This window comes from Clupea harengus, chromosome 9 (genome assembly GCF_900700415.2).
Source record: "Clupea harengus chromosome 9, Ch_v2.0.2, whole genome shotgun sequence".
Lineage (NCBI taxonomy): Eukaryota > Metazoa > Chordata > Actinopteri > Clupeiformes > Clupeidae > Clupea > Clupea harengus.
In genome coordinates, this window is record NC_045160.1 from 18808204 (window position 1) to 18833531 (window position 25328).

The 25328-nt window shown below is 40.2% G+C and overlaps 1 protein-coding gene across 3 annotated transcripts; it reads right to left on the bottom strand.

Annotated features, from left to right (window-relative positions):
• Window positions 1-1096: 1096 nt before the first annotated feature.
• Window positions 1097-24283, bottom strand: LOC105904823 (neprilysin). Of its 3 annotated transcripts, none has more exons than XM_012832760.3 (24): window positions 24182-24283; window positions 23969-24065; window positions 19857-20027; window positions 18922-18957; window positions 18590-18751; window positions 9757-9840; window positions 9298-9393; window positions 9084-9202; window positions 8613-8678; window positions 7511-7645; window positions 7300-7401; window positions 7047-7183; window positions 6835-6928; window positions 6481-6609; window positions 5588-5686; window positions 5383-5460; window positions 5034-5137; window positions 4641-4699; window positions 4082-4201; window positions 3493-3626; window positions 2987-3052; window positions 2297-2392; window positions 2123-2199; window positions 1097-1982 (listed from the first exon to the last, which is right to left on the bottom strand). In XM_012832760.3, the coding sequence occupies exons 2-24, from the start codon at window positions 24009-24011 to the stop codon at window positions 1883-1885; spliced, it is 2307 nt and encodes a 768-aa protein (XP_012688214.1). In that variant the 5' UTR covers window positions 24012-24065; window positions 24182-24283; the 3' UTR covers window positions 1097-1882. The 3 variants fall into 3 exon arrangements, with proteins under 3 accessions (XP_012688214.1, XP_031429595.1, XP_012688213.1); XM_031573735.2 differs by having other exon boundaries at window positions 23969-23977; window positions 24182-24264; XM_012832759.3 differs by having other exon boundaries at window positions 23969-24273.
• Between the last annotated feature and the right edge of the window lie 1045 nt (window positions 24284-25328).

Here is a 25328-nt window from a genome sequence, read left to right on the forward strand (position 1 = left end):
CATGAGAGACTGCTGAGACTTGCCTGAGTTCTAATCAAGATGTATCTGATGTCCTAGGTCTCAGGTTGCCCATCGGTCCGTTGCCAGAGACACAACAAACGTTGTTTTTAAGAAAGCTGAACTACAGTCAGCACTGCATCAGGATTCAGATAGAGAACTGTGAAAGACTTACACAACACATTAAAAGAGAGCACTGTCCGAACACCAGCATATAACAAAGCGTATTAAAATAAGGCCACAGTTTCTCTCTGTCCAAAGACCAACATTGAATCCCACCAATGCCATGTAAGGGCATTGCATAGAACATGTCATAGTAGAGTGAAACTATATAATAGAGTGCAGTGATGCACTCTCACAGGGCTTGTTCCTGGGCCAAAGCAAACCTGGAGTGGCTCCCTGTTCGCAAGGCCTGGTGTTTGTCCATCCATGCTTTTCAAGTGAAGTAGAACTCCGGGGGCTTTTTACAACAGAGTGAAAGACAGGGAGAAAGGGAAACAAGAGAAGAGAGACACTGAACTGCAACTAATGATTTATTATTAAAACAAGATTTATTTCTTGAGGATGTTCATTATAAAGTGTTCAAATATAGGCATCTGAGGTATATTTGTCTGTCCTCATACAGGTTGAGATGATGTTTGGAAGGAGAGCTGCAGTGGTCATGAAGTAAATCAAAGGCAGGGCATAAAGAAACACACACATAACCACACAAACACACACACTCTCTCTCTCTCTCTCTCTCTCTCTCTCTCTCACACACACACACACACACATACACACACACACACACGCACACACACAGCAAACGTTTTGGAACATGACACAGAAAAAAACCAACACAATGTTTACTCATTAGAAAAAAGGCTGTGCCCAAACATTGGCTGGGTTGAGACAGGGGAAGGGGGGCATTTTGTGTATTCAACACTGGCATACGTCTTATACTCAGTGGGTGAGTCACACATAGATACACACACACACAAGAAAAAATAAGACTGAATGAACAGTATGGGTAAAGCGAGATTACAGTTCACATAAGAATGGCAAAACACACAGATGAACAGACTACACAGAAATTACAAAAAAAATAACAATAACAACATTTCAAATGATTGTCAACTGTATTACTGTCACTTAATTACTAGACTTTCTATGCTTTCTCCCATCATATTTTCGCCAGTGCTTCAAGAGGTGATAATTACTGTTTTTATTCATGACAAAAGAAACGAGCATCGTGGTACACAACACAAGTACTCTGTACTCACTGGCTCTCAGGTTTTCGTATTATGAGAGTATTATTTTTGACATTTAGGTAAAGTAAATGTGGTTTTCAAAAAGCATTTTTGGAAACATCACCTTTTGTATGTAATCAGTGTATTTACACAGGCTTATGTATCTATAGTTCACTGAAATATATCTATGTCTATATTTACTCTGATACATTCTTGGCATTATAACATGGTAAAAATGTCAAATTTTATATGAATCTGTTCATTGATTGATTCCAGCTGATGTGATCTGCTTGTGCTTGTGGTATGACAAGTATGCTACTGAAAATCCCCATCACAGCTTGATGACATACTGCCATCGAAAAATGTTTGATTGACAATTAAAAAAAAATAAAATCACATTACTATCATCTTCCAAAATATCAACAGCAAAACACGCAACTGGATACAATTTCATCAAGTAGACTTAAATAATTTGAATAAACTCAGTGAGGGCAGGCTATAACAGGGGCACATGCCTCTGTACTGCTACCATAGCAGAGGTCTGGTGGGGAGCCCTAGCCTGCTCGGTGGAGAATGGGACCTTCCCATTGTAGCCTTATTGGTCTAGTGTCAAGAGGAAAGATCTTTGTCCTCTTGCTCCGTCTCTTCAGAGTGTATCACCACACTCGACATGCGGTCTGAGGCATCATGGCATTGTTCTTCTTACATTTAAAAGCTCTGGCAAATTCTGGAAAGTTCTGCAATGACCCCATAACTCTAAATGTGGAGGAAGAAAAATCACAAATCTGAAATAGCCAAAGGGGCAAAGTAGACAGAATTCAACAAAGTTGAATCTGAGTTCAGTTTAAGAAATATCTATCCTTTAATCAATGAAGCTTTGTATGCAGTAGTTGTACCTGAACTCCCCTGGACTGTGGTCATCTGTGTTGATAGAGTTGACTGCATTCTCAGGTCTGTGAGTGCCACACCACACCTGACAGGGGATTTGGAAAAAGGGAAACCTGTGAGTTAATATTTAAGAGCTAATATTTAAGATCAGCTCTACGACCAAATCCTTAACCAAATCTCACCTGTGCAAAGTTAAGGAAGAAAAGCTGCTCATGGTTGAGGTGAATACCTGGGAGAGGCTTTTCAGGGCCGTGTTTCTTCACATAGTTCTGATAAGCCTGGAGGAACAGTTCATTTCAACAAGCTGAATAAACAAATAGATACAGTGAGTAGACTGACATCCACTACAGATTTCTCTTTTTCCTTCATTCTGGATTTAAGAATGTTATTTTATTCTTCTTCTTCTGACAAGACAATCTGGGGTTCATTATAGTCTCAGGAAACCAAGTTTGGAACCACTAAATGGATTCGATTCCATCCTGAGGAAGATGCTGACAATGGGCAAAGCCTTGGGGTGATTTCACTGGCAATAAAATGTGTCCCAATTGCCCCTGTCTTTTGCTGCCCTGTAATTAGTGTCTTCACCAAATCCTTTCTGTTTAAGTACATCCTGCATTCCCCCACTGTGGGGTCAAAGAGGGGGGGAGGGGGTCTTAACTATATCTGTCATCACAAACGTTACTACAAGAATCTTCCCAGCAAACCACCGAAAGCTGCTTTGTGTGGGAGTCAATAAAGCCATTCACCAAGTCCATTCACCTAGCAAAACATACATTCACTGGGTTTATGACTGTTAGAAAGAAAGCAGGAGATGATAGGCACAGACATGTCTCTCTGCCAGAGTTCCAGTGAGGGTGATGTGCTGTTCTCACCTGATAGGACTGGCGGATCCCCCCATTATCTGCAATGTTCTCTCCCAAGGTAAGATTCCCATTGAGCTGAAACACACACACACACACACACACACACACACACACACACACACACACACACACACACACACACACACACACACACACACACAAACACACACAGACACTCTCACACACACACACACACACACACACTCTCACACACACACACACACACACACACAGACACACACACACACACATAGACGCGCGCACACACACACACACACACATAGACGCACACACACACACACACGCAACAAAAACAGGGCAGAATAAATGGGTAGTGTGAGAAGAGGTGCAGAGGCCTGAGCTAACACACACCTGTGTAAGTACTATCAATGCCATTGCTTCTTCTTCTAGTAATAGAATTGTGTAAGGAGAGAGCTCAGGGACAGACACATGTGGTCTTGTTCATGGTGGCTCTGTGCTCAACAGTGGTATAGATACAGGGTGTCAACACATACATTTAGCCCATTTGCCAGATCCCAGGAGAAGTTGCCATACTGGTCCACAATGCACTGTGAGAGCTCCTGAAACTTTTGAGAGGATGAGGGACTCCACCAGTCTTTCATGTCCCCATTTTTATCGTAATTCCTTCCTGAAAGAAAGAAAAATAAATAATTAGCAAAGATGCACCAAACACCAGAGCCTTTACGATGAACTCAGTATGAGTTCATATAACTTTGGTAACAAGTCTGAGCTGAATTAACAAATTAATTTTATTTCATGTATGTGTATATGTATGTATGTATGTATGTGTGTATGTATGTATGTATGTATGTATGTATGTATGTATGTATGTATGTATGTATGTATGTATGTATGTATGTATGTATGTATGCATGTATGTATGTATGTATGTAAGAATTCATCCTTTGCCTTTCCTCTGCCCTAATGCCTTTTCAGGATAGTCATAGAGCACCTGGGGACCAAGCCTAGATCTGAGCTCACTGAGTTCCCACCAACATGTCCATATTTTGGCTTGTATGTGTTGAGCCTGGTAAAGAAATGATGAAATCCTGTAGATTACCAGGCTGTAGTTTCCCCTCTTACCACTATCATCAAAGCCATGTGTGATCTCATGCCCAATCACCATTCCAATTCCTCCATAGTTTAGGGAGCGGGCTTGACCTTTGCTGAAGAAGGGAGGCTGAAGGATACCTGCAGGAAACACTACAAAAGAGAATTTGTCCGTGAACAGATGTTCCTCCTCAACATCTTCCTTTGATTTCTTGAATTCAGAGGAAAGAAACTGATCTTATTTTCTTTTTAAATTGTTTTAACACATGCCTCTGTATTAAAATTACTTTTTCAAAACACTTCACAGAGATAGCATAATCTAGCTCACAATATTATGTGGACTAAACCGTGAAACTGCTTTGGCAATTGAAGATTCGGTGACACAACGAGCAAAACTATATAAATACAACACATTAGGTCAGGGGGCAATAGTAAAAAACTGATCATTGAGAAATGATCATTTTACTGCAAGAGGTGGCAGCACCTTTTCCATACTGCAAAACTGCTAATTGAAATATCATTATATCTATATTATTATTATATTACATTAAATATATTTTGTATTCATATTATTAAATATAAATATTATTACCAATTTGGTTTCTGCTTGCTGAATAAAAGGCATTCACAACAGCTGGCCCTGTAATCCACCTTAGAGTAAAGGCATTAGACAGTGCATGAACATTCAATACAAATATTACTATCACATTGCATTACTTATACGTATTTTATCAGGAAAATGAAAAAAGCCTGTTGGCGTAAACCCTACTGAACATGATGAAATAACATCTTACATCCTAAAATGCCTGAAAGGTCATGTCTTGGAATGTTTTGAAAGCTACATTGTTTTTACATCAGACAAGCGGAAAAGCAAGCGAACAAACTAACACCCACCAGAGGATAATACGTGCATTCAAAGACCCACTTGTTCACGTCCTGTGCATATATTGTGTGAGCAGATGTGTCTGATATTGAGGGACCTTACTCGTCTTTGTTCACTTTTATCCGAAGCTTCTTAAGTCTCTTTTTCTGAGTCACCTCTGTGGTCCTCAGTGTGTTTTCAAAGTATTCATCTGCACTGTAGTTTACCTGTTCAAAGCAAAGAAAACATCTAAACAAAAACAAAGTATTCATCTGCATTGTAGTTTACCTGTTCAAAGCACAGAAAACATCTAAACAAGACCAAAAGCTGATAGCTCTTTACTGAAATTCCTCGTATATCTTATTTTTTAAAACTGTTTAGTCTACAAGTCAGAGCAAAACAACATTAGCATGTATGCTTCATGCAGTTTGTGCAATTGACCCCAAATGTTGCTCCTGAACAGCCAACTCACATCTTCATATTCCTTATTAAGGTAGTCGTCATCCATGATATTTTTGGAATAACCAATCTTCTCACTAATGGCCAGTGCCTACAGGGAGAGGAGATAGACTTGAGGGTCAGAGGGACAGAGAAGCCAACAGTGTCAATATCTACTTTTAAAAGATAATACATGATGACAAACTCCAGAAATACGGTGCAGGAACATGAACTCTCACCTTTAGGGCAGCCTCTTTCTTGGTCTCGGCATCCATCCATGGGAGATCATTGAGGTTACTAATGAAAACTTCCCTTATCTCAGCAATCATCTCATCCATCTGAGACAGAAAAAAATACAAAATCATCGGTCATAACATATCACACTTATTTATTTCCCTGCTCTTCATACATTTCAAACCACACACACACACACCTTATAATACATAACTAAATAGCACACATAACTAAATTATAGATAAAGACATTTCAGTTTGACTTTACAACCAGTTCTCATAAATGCTTCTTTTCTGCAGGAAGGTAAAGACATTGTGACTTTTCGAAAATGAAAGGATGTTTAATTTTAGTCCACAGATTGAGACTTGCCCCTGTCTGTCATCATGGCTTCAAAATAGACATGTGCATAGGCCACTTGACACACTGTACAGCATGTGTACAGTTAGAACGAGGCCCACGTGACTTCAAAAGGTGGAGCACACCACAGATAGTGTACAACGTACACAGTATAGAGGCCAGCGAGAGGTCAGAAAAACCCATAAACTATCCCCTACACTACACACAACACACAACACACAACACACACACACACACACACATATATATGCACTGACACACATGTGGTTTCAAGTGCAATATATTTTGACAACCCATTGTTAATACATTATTTTTAGCACATTGTCGACCACACATACACACACACTTTAGAAAGACATGGGAAGAGCGTGGGGGAGAGAGAGAGAATGTAGCCAGTAGTACAGAGGGTCAGTGGGAGCCAGTAAAAAATGAGCAATAGATCTGCAATGACAGGTGCCTTAGACGTGCAGCCCTCATATAGGCACACACATACAAACACCAACATATAAATCAACGCACATGACAGCAACGCTCAGCTTACCATGCTTTTGCTGTCTTTTGAGAAGGCGTCCTCCACATACAGTCTGCCCACTGCATAGTCCATGTGGGTGTTGACATAATTGGCACATTGCTGCCAGATGGCTGCCTCAGATGTGGTCCCATAGATGGCCTGCCAGGGTAGTTAAAAAGAGAGTGTGCTCATATTGATAGTGTCATTAGTTTGTTAACCTGGTGGTTCTCAATTAGTTTTCTCTTATTTTTAGTTCAAAGAAATGAGAGGATTGTAGCAGAAACAGTGAAGGTGAAACCAAAATCAGGGGAGAATGATTATGAACATCCACACATTATTTAACATTCAGTGTTTGTCACCGTGACTCGGTGTCAGGCTGCTCACCTTCTGAAGTGGCTTCCTGGTGTCTCTGTATGCCTTGCTGAGCCCCCCCACCATGCTCATCACAAAACGCCAAACCATGTAGTTCTGAATTTGTCTAAGGGACAAAGCAGTTACTTTACCGCATGGAACTGTACAGCATGCTTGTCATGGAATGTTTCCATCACGTGCCGTTCCTCAGTACTGTGTTGCTGTTGCAGTGTCCTATGACTTACCTGGTAGAGTACTTATCTAGAATAGCGCTGAGTTTTCTGAGGTAGTTTGGTGCATACACAACTATGTCTTCAGCGTCTGTCACAGTGAGATTCACTGTCTCCATGATCTTGTTGGTGAAGTACGTCCAGTTGAACACCTGGTGAGAGAAAATGGCAAGGTTACATGATTAAATAGTTAGCACTTCTGTGAAACCATGCTTTCTCTTCATATCTGAGCGCACGTCACAAAACGCAGTTCCACAATGCTACTTACACCAGATTTAAATTCCAAGGTGAAGTTCATCTTCAAAGCCCCAAGATGCATCTTGTTATAGATAAGCATAGGATTATTTCTCTCCTCTGATGTATCTGTTGCCTTGGATGAAGAAGGAGCATTGTACTTACTCAGCAGAAAGTTGAACAACAGGGAATCTCACACAACACACACACACAAAACATGAATATGACAAGGTAGGAGTGCTTACGTTGGCCAAATCTTTGTCTAGCTGCATAATATTGCTGACTTCCTCTCTAATGGCAGTCTCATTGATATCTAGATTTCTCTCTGCACGCATTAGCTTGGCCACGTCAAAGATGAAGGTCTCATAGGCATCGCAGACCTGAGGAAGGGATAGACATATACTGTTGTTACAATCTGTTACAAAAACATTTCTTGGATTGACAGATTGCATGTTGAATAATCTACTGCAGCCTCCCAAGAGACTCTTGAGATCGTAAAGCAATAGTATTAGTGGCCCATTGGGTGGTACATTAATCTGTTTCCCCCCTCTCACTAAACCATCCCCTATAGTTCCCCCTAGAGACAGCAGACAGGAGAGGACCCATCTCTGAATATTTATGTGTTATGTGCTTGTACCCTATTAAAAGTGGTACCAGAAGGATGTGGAGGTCAACAGGATGTACTTCTGGTTTGGATATTTATTTCCTGGAAAGCAGACCTAGATAATATCCTTGTGAACCTTCAAAAAGTAGGTTTTGTTTTGTTCTAATAATCACTGCATCACATTTGGGTTAGATTACTGGCGTGGAATGGAGAGGGGATGGGGTTGCGCAAATGCTGATGAGCTGGGCAGAACTGGCCTTTCATGCTCATGGACACAGCAGAATAACACAGCTCTGGGAGCTGTTATCTGCATCTCTCGTCACAGCTGGGGGCCTTGAACATGTGCGTGGTTATCATGTTCCTAATGAGGAAACCTGACACTGCTGGTACCGAATCAGATTGAGCAACAAGCTGATGTTGGCTGGGGAGGAATTTCCTATTGCTTATGTGAATGGGAGGCAATAGAGAGCCACAGTTTATACATTGAAATGTTATGATGCATAACTCATTACAACCAGCAGCCTGTTTTACTTTTGAATTGGATCAAACATGTTGTTTTGGTAAATTAGGGCTTCCCTAAATATACAGCATATCCTCCTGTAAATGTGAGCATGCATGCAATTATATTTATCTCACTTGTGTGATTATAAAACCCCAAAATAAGGAATCACATACATGCATGCATATGGGCATATAGGTTTTATTTTGTTTGTCTAAGGTCACTTCTGGTATTGCATACATACCTCTTTGTATGGTCCTGAACACACATAGTAGTCCCTGGACGGGAGGCCTACACTGGGCTGATCAATCTGGCACAAGGAATAAAACCAAGTCACAATCATCCATTCACTGGCGGAGTGAAAAACTAAAAATCTATGCAAAAGACCTGGTCAAAAGTATCGGTGACCACAATGTTGGATTAAAAGCACTTTGAAGCTGAAAGTAGGCTCTATCTGGAAAACCGAACTTATTTTATGATTATTTTTCTTGGCGGAAAAATGTCCACAGGATATGTCTAAATAGTTTCTTTCTCTCAATCTCTGTGTGTGTGTGTGTGTGTGTGTGTGTGTGGGGGGGGGGGGGTTGTTTATCTGTTCAGAATGAGAAAGACAGACAGGGAAAAAGAAAGAGCGAGAACAAAGAGGGACCACTTACAAGGACAAAGGATACACGGTAATGGTTTAAATACTTCCTCATATGCGTTGAATACGTACATGAATAATATGGGAACTGGAGTCCCTGTCATCAGTGCTGACAAAAAAATTGATAAGGACGGCTTTCAAATATTTCTCATTGAGTTTGGCTATGATGTCCTCTGCTCTCCATTGTGATCCTGAAGAGGAGGATAAAACATTAAAATCCCTCTATAATGAGAAACAGGGCAACTACTAACACACATTAAACAACAAAACAATACATCCAGGATACCATATTTGGTGTCCCAATCGTCTGTTGCTATTGGCCACTCGAGGACATCTGGCAGCACTGAGAGTAAAGGTGACCCGCCTCTCTGCTCAATGAGACCTGTCAGAAAAATGCACCAGAACAAAGCAGATGCAGAATCTTCTCCATTGAGAGTTTTCTCATTTAGGTCTAGACACATTTCTAATGAATTTAGCAAGATAATAGCTTACAATTTTCTGTTCAACTAATGTGGTGCTATGATTCCAAAGCACATGGCTGAAATACATACAAATTACAAACAAATAAGCTGAGGTCCAGGATTATTGTAACAGGTAAAACATTAAACAAAATAATACAATACAACAACTAAGATAAAGTGCAGGTGTCCACTGGTCAATATAAAAAACCTCCTTGTTCTTAAGGTATTGATTAATTTTGTATCTTTATGATAGCTGGGTGTACAGAACTATACTGGCGACTTACTTTCATTGTTGCAGGACTTGTAGAGCACTTTGGCTTTGGCCAAGGCATTGCTGCTGTTTCCAATGTTTTGCCTCTCCAGTACTCCTTCATTGAGACAAAAGAAAGAATATGGTATTTAACAATCTTAACTATTTTGGCAATACTATTTATTATGACATTTCTTATAGTATAAGTTATTATTATGCACAGTTTAACCTAACAATCTAGTGTAATATTTAACTGGCAACTGTGTGATGAAACATACAAATAATTTCGTCAGGTGGAATATTGTTCACAACTCTTAAATTTGATCAGAACTCCTGATACTTTTAAAGCAGGTATTAGAACGACACAATGTGTGAATCCACAATGAACAGTAACACTGTAGTGGGGAGTGGGATGTTACAATCTGTTAGTTAGTAACCTGCAAAACCACATTTAAACTAAAACATTTTTAACTCCTTGTAAACTCTGCCTATGAAGACTGTAGCTAAAGGATAAAATATTACACCTTCTCAGTTTCATCAGCTGAAGGTAATGACCCATTATTTCACACAGTGCTGTAGAGTGGTGGTTGTAGGACTTGTATGAATGGTCTTGTATGAATGGTCTTTCAAGGATTATGCGCATGATTCAAGTGCTTGTCTGTAAGAGGATCATTCAAGCAGGGTTAAGGACAGTAAAGATGACTCAGTAATTTGCTATAAAATTTGCCTCTGAATGTACATCAAAAACCCTTATGGTGTTGATAGTAATATGTGAAAGAAAGCATGCAGAGTTTGATTTGGATGCTATCTATCATGTCATGCCTCTGCATAGTTTTATTTAGTGTGACATTGGAGTTGAACGCGAACCAAAGACTAGCAAAAAAAAGAATGAAACATTTTAATTTAGCTGAAATACTGCTCATGTTTTCAGCCCATATACATTGTTTTCTAAGCGTTTGAATGTGGAATATGTGGAATCTAATCAAATGTTGTTGGTGACATACTTAATATATATTGGACAGTGTTTTTGCGTATTTGCATGCATGAGATTGAAGAAGGCTAACCACATTTTTTGATGTGAGATTCATTTATTTGGATGCTAGCCTGAGACAAGACTGTTCGATGACTTTGGGCATCTGGAAAAAAAACTACAAATCTCCGTGAGACAGGGATGACACCAGTAAGGCCATGATGTCCATACAGAGAATACTGCACTAGCTTCCTCCTATAGCTAGTGCATGGGTCTAGTTGTTGCGTTTTGAGGTTTCGAGCCCTGTACCTCAAAGGTACACACCAGGCGTGCTGTGGTAGTGGCACAGACGCAATTCTCCGTATTACAAGTCAGTGTACTCAAAATGATTTTGAAGCTGTTATTTGAAGGTAAAATTGTTGCATAATGTTACCACCAGCAGCAATGGTATAGGCTTATTCTTGGTGATAACTGGTAATCGTGCTTGGATGTTTTTACACATTACAAATAAAGATCCTATCGTCGACCCTACCTTGCATCCTGCAAAGTCTTCTAAACACTTCTGAGTGTCATTATTAATGTGCTACATAAATTCACTTAATGCTCTCGTTGCCTTGAAACATAAAACATGAAACACATAAACTCTCTCTCACACACACATAGTTCAACACATGCACACACAGTGAGCCCCTCCATTCATGCTCCTGGTAAGCAGTATTTATGCTCTCATTTACTTTTAATTGGGGGCAGAGAAAGGGTGAGGGGGCTTCCTGTAAAAGGGCACACATCATGTGTGTGTGATTGGATTACTGACCGCCTGGTGACCGTAAGGCAGGAACCCCTCCAGCTTCAAAAATCCTCAATCCTCTCTCTCTCTCTCTCTCTCTCTCTCTCTCTCTCTCTCTCTTCTCATACACAAACACACACACACACACATACATACCACACACACAAACATAGTAACCCTTATATTTTGTATTTCACACTGGACAACACTAATGGGCTGCATAACTGAAAAAAAAAACATATTTGGACAAATCTTGAAAAAGATTCTTCATGAAAAAGTCTGTTGCTAATATTAGGTAGCCTTTGAATTCTTCTTGGTATTGGTGCCAGACAATGACTTCCCTTAAGGACAGACTGGAGGGAAAATCAAGACTATCATATGTATCCAGATCCAAATTAACACTATCATATGTATCCAAGGGCAAATGAAGACTATCATATGTATCCAAGGGCAAATGAAGACTATCATATGTATCCAAGTGCAAATAAAGACTATCATATGTATCTAAGGGCAAATCAAGACTATCATATGTATCCAAGGGCAAATGAACACTATCATATGTATCCAAGTGCAAATGAAGACAATCATATGTATCCAAGGGCAAATTAACACTATGATATATATCCAAGTGCAAATTATGTCTGTGGATACATTTTTGGGCCTAAAAATCTGTTACAAATATTACACTTTCACAGCTATGTGACACCTAAATACACCCATCATGACATAAGTGTAGTTAAACATGTTCATAAAAGCCATAAAATGTCATACAAACTGTGATTAAATTACAAATTAAATCTCAGACTTTTTCTGTAAAACAGAAAGTGACACAAAAATGTTGCTTTGTTTAAAGCAGGTTTGTGCTAAAAGCCGAATACATTATTTGGCAACAGACAAATAAGGATGCACATATGATCAACCCAGACAAGGGACAACAGACAATAATTATGAACAGGGTGAACCCACACTGTTGCAAAACCCAAAATATATGAATGAGTGAATAATACCAACTTCTTCTAAGTAGAACTCTTTAAGGGCTAGCTATTAATTGTCATCATGATCAACTGATAAATTAGCATCTCATAAAAATCCTTAATTTTGAACACTATGGTTGACATGAGTGCAGCTTAATAGAACCCCAGCTTACGATTGAGCTGAAAATGTGGTAGTGCATATCTCTAGGGCTCATAGCTGCACATAAAAATGTATCCATAGGACAAAAATGTGCAATTGGACCTCCCCAACACCATAACCCCAAGAATACTATCGAAGGCAAAGAAGTACTCAGTGTCGCAGGTGCAAGATACATTTTGTAGGGGGTGAAGAACCCTATTGTCGGCTACAACATTAAATTGATCTTGACCCTTTCTATTTAAGAATTGAATGTCCCCCTTTCTTATGATGAGAATTGAACACACACAATACAGTGTGTAAGGTGCGGACTATGTTAATGTGCAACTATATTTGAGTGTAACTGTAGTGCGTTTGTGTGTGTGTGTGTGTGTGTGTGTGTGTGTGTGTGTGTGTGTGTGTGTGTGTGTGTGTGTGTGTGTGTGTGTGTGTGCATGTATGCCACCTAAATCACAACATTAGGCATAATATAAAATAAACAGTTGCTTTGGCATAGGCTTACTTGTGGACCACACTTAATTTGTTCAACTCTAGTATCAGGACCTCATGATCAAACTGGCAATCCAACCATAGCAGCACCCAGAGAGGGCAAGCATATGACATACTGCATCAACCAGGACAACAGACATATTTTCTTTCTCCATTCTCCATTTGCCACTGTCATTTACACTGTGTGTGGTCTTAGAACACCAATGGAACAGAATTCTGCTGCTGGTTCTTCCAGATATTCTCCTACGGTCAGAGCTGCTATCTGAGGTGCCACATATATGAGGTTGTTGTGGTTAAGCCTCTTTCACTACTAATTCGGACAAAGATTTACTGTTATTATTACTGTGATTTACGAAATAACGGGCGTTATTCCTGGGGTTTTATGTTATTAAAATAAATGATTTAAATTTGACACTGAATTTGTGTTTCTCAATGTTTATTATTAGAAAACATCAACACATCCACACACATTGTCCATGTCACAAGAGTCTTCATATCATATCTATCTGCCATGGAACAGCACCAGCTATAACAGTGCTCAGCTATGTTCAGGTTCGGTAGCCTACATCTACTTCATGCTGGCTCAAGCAAGCATACCCTCCACTCCGCTTTTCGCTAGATTATGCAATGACCTTGCATGACATGATAGCATTGAATATGTAGATGTTTAGTGCACAGAATAACGTTTGCAATGATGTAAGTTGCGGTTGTTGATCACGTATGGTTAATAACATATTAATTGTAGAAGGGACATGATAAAATCAAGATCTTCCCTTGGTGAAAAAACTTTCGCCGATATCTTCCTACGAGAGATGGGTTAGGTGCTCAAATTTCCCTGGATCAAAGAGGACGTTAGTAGGCATGTCCAAACAAAAAATCACGTCTCAGGATTGCTGCGCACATAAGTTATTTCTGGTGCATCAACTGTACTCAGTCTACCCTACCCAACAACTGACTACGATAGCCAAACGCGTGCAAAATTAATAAAACGTTCCACGAAAGTTCTCCAGCGTTTAAAATAAACGTTGAAGAACGCTGATCTCCATGAGAACTTTTGTGCATGTTCAAAACTTTTTTTTTGGACGAGCGTTCTCCTCCGATCACCGACGATTACCGACGAATACAGCGTTCACCAGCTTTCACACAAAGCTCTTCTGGCGCTAAGCTCGTATTTTTGTGATAAAGGCCTCATTCAAGTGGCAAATGAAAGTGGGTATTGATCATTCAGACCATCTCTTGAACTTACACCCACTGGGAATAAGAGGTTTTCCTGTGCAACTGTCTTTTAAAGACTCTGTTTTCAGGTCCAGCATCTTCACTACTGAGGTAACTTGATACACAAACCTGCTGCCCACATGTTGTGGCCTCACACGACCCTGAGTCTTGGGCTTCTCTCTTCCTCAAGAGCAGACAGGAAACCTTTCTTTCGCCATCTCCTCTATGCATATGGAAAAGCCTTTCAAACCGTATAATGCCCTTGGCACTCTACTGAATGCATTCCACATTAATATTACAATTTGATCTGGCAAGGGTACTCATCCTCTATGCATGCTTCAATGGGCTCTTTAAAGAAAGAGACATGACAAAAATAAGAGACAGTACTTGTCTTAGGACATATTTTTTTCTTCTAGCTATTATATTTTGCATTCTGAGGTCTCACTCTCAATCATAAAACAAACAAAATAAAAAGGTAATAGTGTTCATGTTCCTTGACTCACTTTCATGACTCTCAACACAAATAATCAAAATTATTTTTTTCTCCCAGAAGCAGTTGTAGCTCAAACTGGACAGTCTTGAGACCGTGTGCTAATACGGGCCAGTATCACTAGGGGGAGCTCCAGAGACCATTCCGTGAACGGTCAATGTGTTCTGTGACTGGTCAATGCCTCCGGCACGTTGCACTAACTGCTGGGGGCCCTGGTACACAGAACAACTAAGTTGCAGTGACTTTAGAAAGCCAATGTAATGTCAATGCAACATATAACTAAAAACATAGACTACTATATACAACACTGCAATGTTGAAAAAGGGGGAAACATTTGGAAATAAAACTTTTGTACATTTAAATTCATGTAATCTCTATTTTATGTGTCACCTTGATGTAATAGGCTAGACACACATAACCTACTTGGGCTTCTATTGCAGAATGTTTGACTATCCGGTAATTACTGGCAAGAGTAGGTTAGCTTGTCAGCTAGCCCAAATGCTCAAGTTCTTAAATGAAGATATACATGGGTCTGTTTGCTTTCATTAGGTTAATGCAACATAGAAACAACAATCAGTGTTGGTATAGACACTAATGGTTGCCTAGTCATCTTTTCACATAAGTGTTTTCATGCTATATGTATCCTTAGCCTTCACTATCCTGTAGTTAGCGTTAGCCTGTCAGCTAGCTCAATTGCTTAGATGAAGATATACAGTGATCTTTGCCTCGACTAAGTTAATGTAACATAGAAACAACAATTACTGTTGATGTAGACACTAATAGTTGCCATAGTCATTTTTTAATCATATAAATGTATTAACGACAATCAGTGTTGATGTGGATACTAATTGTCGCCTAGTGAGAAGTAGGAGGGCTTGCTGTGAGGCCATCGGAGGCGTGCCTAGTATGTGAACCGCATAAGGGACCCCCGGTTAGGTTGACCCCTATGTGAGGAACCCCAGCGATGAGTGAAGCACTAGTGTTTGGGGCACCCTGGGATGGGATTAGTACGGTTGGAGGATGCGTCAGGGATGCCTGTGGACATGAAGAACATATGAGCCTGGCATTGCGGTCAGAGTGCAGGTTTGGTGCCATAGTCCTGGGTTCAAGGCCAGGTAGGGTGACTGCTACAACCGGTTACAACCACCATCAACTTATGACTAATAATTGAAACTTCAGTAACCAGACACTTCAGTAACCAGACAAAACAACTGAGTTGGCCTGTTAAAAATGTTTCTAACTAAATGCTGTGAAACGATTTTAGAAAGGCAATGCAAAAATGCAACATATATTTAAAAGCACAGATAGTACATACATTCCACTGTTTAAAAGGGGAAAAAACATGGAAGTAAAATAAAGTAGTGATTGCACAGGAGTCAGGCTTTTTGGCTCTAGAAAAAAGATTGACATTTTTTAAATTACATCCTGATAATGCTTGCCTGAAAAACAGGGACAGAGCTACTACATGTTTCTATGGCAAGTGCCAATGCCAACATCTGGTAAATTACTAGTTTGAAGTCCTCTTCCTGAAATGATCAGTGTTAGTTATAAGTTGACCACTGACCGGTCACAGAACAGACTCTGGAGCTCCCCCTAGTGGCACTCTCTGGCAGTTAGAGTGAGGTGTCGCAGGCATTGACCGGTTACGGAACACATTTACCGGTTACAGAACAGACTCCCCCCTAGTGGCACTATAGCATTGACCGGTCATGGAGGCCATACCAGAAGCATTGCCTGGTCACGGAACAGACTCTGGACCTTGGCGCTGATGACATTGACCAGTCACGTAGACCATGCCGCAGTCATTGACCAGTCATGGAATAGACTCTGGAGCTCCCTCTACTGGTACTAGCCAGTATTAACACACGCCCTCAAGAATGACCAGTTTAAGCTACAACCCCCTTTCTTTTTTTACTGCCTATCTTTACATGTTGTGTTTCTGTGATACCTTTCCTTTCTTTATTATATTCTAGTATTGTTCTGTTGTTATTAGCACTATGTAAAGTTGCATAATGTACAATAATCCGTGATAATGGTATGAAAATGAATTTGCATAAAATGTCTCTTTCATTCAGACACATACACACACAAACACATAATTAGACACACACTCTCTCTCGCTTTCTGACACGCGCGCACACACACACACACACACACACACACACACACACACACACACACAGACACACCACCCTACACTTACACTGCAATCAACCACAACATTCCTGGCATTTAATAGATATTCTTCCTTATCCACAAGTTTGGAAACTTGTTAGAACAACAGAAAATGGAGCCAAAAATATCAAACCTCTATCCTCTCCCTCTCACGCCAGCCCTTTATGCTGTGAAACAGCAATTAAAAGGCACACAGACCCCAGGCAAACTATAGCACAGTGTGCCAGCCTTAAGGGGGTGAGTTTAAATGGTTTGTACAAGTCACATTTTTGTGAATCCTTTGGTCGAAGTTGTTCTTCTGCAACATTGAAATGCCATCCAAAATGTTCTCATGTTGGTAGCATGACATTTGTATGTTTTAAGCAATTGTCTCATGTAAGTAACAACAGGCTTTGGCAGCTGTCGTAACATGTTTATAAGGTTATGTGAGTCTTATGAAGGAGGGTTCAAGTAAACACTTGTGCTTACTTTCTGAATTGATGAGTAAATCTAATTAAATCTGATATGAAATCATTAAAAACAGAATATGTTTTAAATGTTCCCTTAGTACTTTCTTTTGCTCTGTCAACAACAATCACTGAGGTCAGAAAAGTGGGGTTAAAGTACAATTTTACTGTGGGAAATCATTATTAAATACAAGCCCTCCAATGCCCTCGTAATCAAGTGTGGTTGGCATACAATATCTTCCATTAAGAAAAGAAAGAAAGGGCTTGTTGCAATAATTGTGATTACGACTTGTTTTTCTATTAAAAGACACCCTGGTGTTGAGAGAGGGAGGCAGAGGGTGAGAGAGATGAACAAAAAGGTGCAAATTATATGCTAAAGACAGAAAGAACAAAAGTGGTTGTTCACTACAAGGACAACAGGAATGACCGCTGGCATGGGGAATTACAAGGGACAGAAGTATGTGGAGGTCTCGCCCTTTGCACTCCTGTGCTTATATAATGGCTTAGCGCGTCCCTAAGTGATAGCCCCGCCTAGGCTAGGCTGTGACCAGCTATACACACTGCAGCATACCACCAGCCCCACATTGGCATGAGCTCAGCATTGCTCAGTCAGTATGCCCTGCATGTTGCTGTCCTTTCCTTTCCACAGAAGCTTGAAGCCCAAGGAGCAATCTCACACCTCGTGTCACATGTTACCCTTTCAAAGCCATCCCCACCCCCCTCCCAGGGGTGCAACAGGACCCAACCCCGTAAATCAGCATGTCAGGCTAGTGGCTAACGAGCTACTCTTTCCTGACCCCAGCTCCCTAGAGCTCCTACTGCATCCAATAACGTTAAGGTGCTGCGACCCTTCTGAGGTGTTTTGGCACATCTATCCTTCGACTGCCATGTTCTCCTTTGTCTTTCCGAACAGATTTTCGTTTTGCTGGTCAGTGGATCTGCCTTTCAATCTATTTCTAGAACCCATCTTTTTATCCAGACAGATGTGGGTCAAACAGAAAAATAACCCATAATAGGGGTTATGAATAGCCACAGGGTAATTGAGTAAAACATATTATAGTGCTACACAAACAGACACACAAAACAGACAGACAGAGAGTGGCAGTTTTGAAACAGATATTCACTAAGTGACACATGTCAAACATTTGCATGACTGCTCATTACCTTTCAGCACTACAGCAAGCTCGTGTCGGAGGATGTCAAAGGTGCTGTATCTTGAGCTGGTCTCTGGAATGATGTTCTTCTTCAACCAACCTCCACAGGCATACTCATAAAAATTTTCACAAGGGTCCACTTTCGAGTCCATATTCGCAATGAGGCGAGCAGCTGCAGGGGTAAGTACCAACAGAGAATCCAAAAGCAACTGCACTGAGTGCAAACAAACATCATGGAACATGTAACAGAATATTTAAACTATGAACATCTGCAGGGAGTGCAAGATCACAACTATGCAAGGAGTTCAAAGGTCACAATTCAAACACAGAACTACATCTTACCAGACTGGGTACAATCTGCAGTGGTGCATATGCCACCTAAAAGACAAATAAATACCAAAATATGCTGAAACATGCAAATCACTAACGCACACATATTACTAAGATTAAGTTTTTAATGCTTTTTCCATGATCATGTATTTTTCCCTGTAACAGTATATGTACTTATATTTCCATTTTTGAAACGTCTTTACAATATATGAATGCATGATAAGATGAATTAAACTATTATTATACTATTACTTAAGTAGTGATTTAAGAAAATCATGTTTTAACTACAAATAACTTATGTTGAGTTTTCTGAAGTTATTACCACAACCCCATTCCTCCAGCTGCTAAAAGTAAATGATCATGTAGTGATATATTTTGCCTATTTGCATTCTGCCTGGTAAAGCTTCTCAATCATTAATTCAGGGTGGAAACTGCTGATGAGCCAGAAGTCAGGGCCTTGGCAAACTAAAGATCAGTGTTGAAAGGGCTGCAGTGCACTATAACCTTGAGAAAAATGTGGACACTTCAATTTAAATTGAATTGAATTGAATTGAAATTGAAAATTGAACTTCAATTCAAATCAAAAGATAAATTAGATTTATTTTACTTAACAATTCACAGGGAATGGCAGGTGGTTCATACCTTTTAACCCTTCCCAATCACATGCCCCGTTACACAGACCACTAACGCTGCACTTTTTAACTAGAATAGATGATTTACACATTTGACAAACACACACACAACAAGTGTTCAATCCCCCTTCGCACAACCTATTTTCCCAAGCTATCACTCCCCATTACTAAACCTCAGTTTCTACTCATATCTCGGGAAAAACACACCTCACACCTTACTAAATTACCCTGGAATAGCTGCATAGGAATGACAATTAACTTGATTGTATCCATGCATCCATATTATTGTTGATGCTGTTGTTTTTTTTTACTCACCATTGCTTTGTGTTGCGAACAGGGTGCTAAGGGCTATGACAATGGTGAACAGAAGACATACAATTGTGATGAGGCCAATCTCCAGTGATGTCCACCGAGGCTTTCTCATCGACTTAGGGGTGTTGTCAGCCATCATCAGCAGTCCGTCAGGCGATGCCTGTCCCAATTCACCTGTAACAGAAAAAGGGATAGAGAGAGAGAAAGGTGGAGAGAGTATTTAGACAGGCATTATGGAGGTCTGTGTAAAACTAGCGAGGTAACAAGCTAACAACCGAAAGACTTGCAGAAATCAGCAACAGCACTGCTGCCTTTGGTAAAAGGTAGCTAGTTCACTCACCAATGTATTTGGTGATATATTTGGCAATGTCATGCTGCAAAGTCTGTTCTCATTGGACTTGTGAGCCAGAGCACAAGACAACATAGTGAATAGCTTGGGTGTGTTTTGGTTTTGTTGTCTTGTGCGTTTATCTCTCCTTCACATGACCATATACCATAAAATGAATTTAAGGGGGGGAAAAACTAGCTACCTACAAAAACATTCTGATTTGTGAGAGCAAAGACTATTGAACACTGACAAGAATATTCAGTCTCTAAAGATTTTTATTTAGTATATCTTCTTTAATGCCAATGCTGGTTTGTTTCACCCTTTTCAGACAAATTAGAGATATGCAAAAAGTCTTGCTGTTTGCTTAAAGTTTGTCTCCACAGGCTATTAATCCTTGAATCTGCAGTGACAAGCACACAGGCTCTCTCCCTCACACACATTGACTGTGGAGCTGTAGTGCTGACACAGCTTTGCAGAGGGACAGGTCTTGCTGAGTTTTGGCCGGGATGAGAAGATCCCGACCTGGGGTCAAAGTCTTACAATCTCTCTTTGATTAAGGCCTGCTTTATTCCATAAAATGTACTGAGAAAAGAGAGGCACATTTTTGGCCACACAGCAGTCCAGTCTGAGCTGTTTTTAGCAGTGTGTAGATGCTCAAGACATTAGCAAGGCTTATGGATATTAATATCTTGAAGTCTGTCTTGTCAGAAACTCTCAAAGACATCCTCATAAATGCCTTATTAAAAGTTGCTGTTTGTTGTAAAGGTGTTTTTGTAAATTTAGCATTTCAGACATGTATGCAAAAGTGTGACTAATCCTTTGGAATGAAGACCATGCGTGTGCCTTTTAATACAGAACACATTTTGGTTCTCCATGGTTGACTCAATGAATGACTTAGCAAGGGTTGTTTGTTTAGGTGGTTTGATTAGTCCGTCTGTTGTTGTTCACATGGACATTGTCATTTTAACCTCCAAGATACGACAAGTGGTTGTTGGTCACCTTGAGGAAGTCCTCCCACTTACTGTGCTGTGGCTGGTATGATGTCAGCCCTGGCTTGGAGTCTTCCTTGATGAAAGAAGAATGATGGCTGTTTTGGTGGGTGGGTCAGTAAAAGAAAGGCTCAGTTTATCTTAAAAGAGCCCTGTGATTAAGTCCTCGCTATTAATTAAATACTGACTTTAAACGTTCAGCCCATATAATGGGGAATTCACCTTTCTCAAAGAGGACACTGACTGTATCGGCATTCAGGATAAATAAGGTTTCTAAGGCCAAAGTGTAATTAAAAAATGTGTATAAAACATTTAAATGTTGATGCTCCTTTGCTATCTAATTGAGCCAGGGCTGTGGCAATTGCTCCATTTCTTTGCCTGAATCGTTGAAGATTTTACAAAGAAACTGATAACTTCTGTTTACAGCCTAAACTTAAACTTCTTTAAAACTCATTGGAATGTGTCATGCTTCAGGCATTAGCATGCATTAAATGGGAACTGTTATTCTCAAGATGATTAGCCAGGTGAGAGTCTGGTGGCACATCAACTTCCTCTTATCTACTAGAGTGATTCATTTACGAGTCCTTTGGAGAAAACATATTACCAGGCCATTTTTAAAGGACCATTCCTGATATTCTAGAGGTAAGCAAAACAAACTGGCAGGCCTGTAGATAAAAACAGGCAGATTTGATATACATAAGTATACAACAGAAATAACTACATGCATGAACACCTGAGTAAAGGAGTGTTGGCCACACCACTGCTCATGTACCTCTGAGCCTTCATCCTTCGCCAACTTGGTTAAGTTTATGTTCAACCATAATAGTGTAATGATTGTGGCCTCTTTCCTTGTCTTCCACTCTGATACACTATTTATTAAACAGAGAGGTGACAGGAGTTGAAATACAAGCACTGATGAGGTGTTTTTTCAGAGGATTTCCTCCAGTAAGTGGGCTAGGAACCCCACAGGCCTAGACTCAAAAACACTAGTTAACTGCAATACAGAGCCCAGCATTGACAGCTGTTGGCAGTATGAACTCACCCAGTGAGCACACTCTATGAAGCCAGACCCTCTCTCTCTCACACACACTCTCTCCCTCTCCCTGTCTCATTCTCAGTCACACACACACACACACATACACACACACACACACACACAGTATCCGGTCTTTTCTAAATTATTCATACATACATACATACATACATACATACATACATACATACATACATACATTTGCCCACACTACCATTGATCTCCCCCTGTCATTTCCAAAACTGAAGAAGTATGATTAGGTTTGGGTGCTAAGAGGCGTTCATGGTTTTGCAATAAATGAGTAGGACAGAATTAAATACTGTTTTCTACTGGGTTTCTTTCCTGAGATGTCAATTGGTTCTGCTTCTTATCACCCCCTACCTCCTTAAAGAGATGAGCAGAGAGAGCAAGTAACCACACTCTGATGAGAGTATGTAAAGGACATATTTGGTGTGCTCCCATTTTTTGCTCATCTGCCATCCATTAACGCTATGTTTGCAGAAGGCCACTTTAACTGCTAATTGGAAGAACAGTGTACCTGACCTGAGGTGGGTAGTCTGCGTAAAGCTGCCCAGGAAACAAGCAATGTATGTTTGACCAAGCAAAATGGCCAGTTTATGGACAGCACGTAAACGTCCACACAAACCCAGACAAAAGTTCTCAGACAGAAGTGATATATTAACTATACACTTTAAAAGCACGTTTCTTTGTTAGTTGTTCTTTTCAGAAAAAAGTCCCAAAGGCCACCCCATGAGTATGATCAAACAGCCACTATGATGTTACAAAGTTCTAACCATTAGAGTCCAACTAGAAAATATACATAGTAATAAACTGAGATTATACTCAGAACCTATAGCGAGCTATCTAGTATCCTTAAGCGATTTTCAAGTCATAGTTTCTTCATAGTTCGGAAATGTGTGTGGTTGACTACTATTACAGGGCAGGGTGTGTGTGTGTGTGTGTGTGTGTGTGTGTGTGTGTGTGTGTGTGTGTGTGTGTGTGTTTGTGTGTAGAAATGAGGCAACAGCCTCACAAAGCCACAAAGCATAACCCTGACATACTCGATGACACCTTAGGTGAGGGTAGAAAGGCCTCTTAATAAGTTCATTTAGAAAGGCCTCTCATTACCTAAGAAACTGATCTCTTTACCCCACTATCTGGTCTTAATGTGTGAACCAGCACATTATTTACTTCAGAATGCTGCTCTGTACAGCAAGCAGCTTCATTACAGATCAATCAATATATCCAATATTGGTCAAACACTTGTAGCTTCTGTGGCCGTTGCCTTCACAATCATGCCTATAAGGAATCACAGTTCGTGGTAGTTCAGATCTTCCAACCCTGGAAAATGTGGATTCTTAAAACTAAGGGTCACTTTCAGTGTTATTCAGTTATTCAGAGACATTCATACTTTTACATATAAATGATTCCTGTCCTGCGGTCTGTAGCGGTTATCTGAGTCCGTGAAAAAAGTTCAAATACTTATATTGTATTATTTAGACGAAACAATGTATTATAGTATGTCCCGGTGTTAAATTCTGAGCTGATCACACTGCACGTAAACAACTGTTACGCTTTGACACTACATTTTATGGCAAAGCTTCAACAGTCCACGGATAGACGCATGCAACAGCAGGCTGTAATTACAGTGCATTAGACACATTTTTAACAAGGAACATCTCTTCTACACCTGCAGCGGGCGTACAACGCTGTCTTTAATTACGTGCGAATAATACACTGATTCGGTGTATATACGCGGACTTACCAGGTGTCTCTGGAAATTTTCGGTCGATGATGTAAATGGGCATCACAAACCAGTCAAACGTCCATTAAATCGATAAAGATAACGCCTCGTAAGACCACTTGGCATGTAACAAAAAGTGAATTGATAACGGTAACAGAACAGTCTGGGTCGCCGTGGTTAAAGAAATACACCGCGTTCTGCCCAGCACACAACGAGGGGAGGAAATTCTCCTACCTGTTAACAGCGTGACAACATCCCTAACCTCTAATCACAGTGTCGCTGTGTTAATGTTGCGTGTGTTTGGAAACAAAATACTACACAACACAACATAACTACGTCGAACGATAAGTGGAGAGGTGCCTTTGCAGGGAAGTATTTAAGTTCTCCCGGTGACTGATGCCGCCTCCCCCCGAAAGGCGGTATTTGGAAGTAATCCTGTCAACGGGCTGGAGCTGCCTCAACATTCAGTGCGACCGTTAGTGTTTGTAGCATGACAATCTGTGTGGAAATGCTCCTCTGGCAATATTAGCAAGTCTTAAAGAATATACTTTATGTATGGCAATAGGCAAGTAATTGTTTTAATATGGTTTCTCATCTATGAGCATCTTTGGCCATGATGTTAAATTACATGATTAGAAACAGAAAAATCCACAGCATTCTTCTTGGTGAAGACTGAAGGGTAATTCAGGCCTATTGTAAAATTGTCATAGAGGGGGGTTGGGTTGGAACAATTTCCCCTGTGTGACCCTTATTCAAATATGAGAGCTATATCTGTGGCTAAAGGTGGAACACTGGAAAATTCCAAAAGTGAAAACTGGCCGTTTCATATCTTTATGTTTCTCGTGCTGAGTAGATGAAAGGTGGAATTTTAAGGATACAAAAGAGATAACAAGCATTTCTTTGATTTCCTTGGGATTTTAAAGCAATAAATCACACCTTGTGAAAGTGAACTTCATAATAGTATTCAAACAGAAAGCAGAATGGGGCGTGTCATGCTTTTGTCAAGTTGAGGGCAGGTTTCAGTAGGACAGCCAGTTTACCTGCAGGTCTTGACATTGTCAATACCAAAACTGAAAGGAGCTGTTTCCAGATGTTTCCTCTTGTCATGAAGTGCCATAGTCAGCTGAGGCCTTAAAATTGGTAAATGTAAAGAACAAAGCTGTGATAAAAATGAAAATGGTTATGTGTGACCATACATTTAAGACAGTTAGTAAATGAGCCAATAAAGTTGCGTTTTACCTAGAGACGTATATTTAGAACAAAAGTTCTCTTTTCTAGCCAAGTTAGTGTATAATACCCTTGATCAACTAAATTGTCAGTATGCGATTAATCAAGAGTGCCATTGAAGAGTTCAGTCGGGTATGCAGAGCATGCACGGACA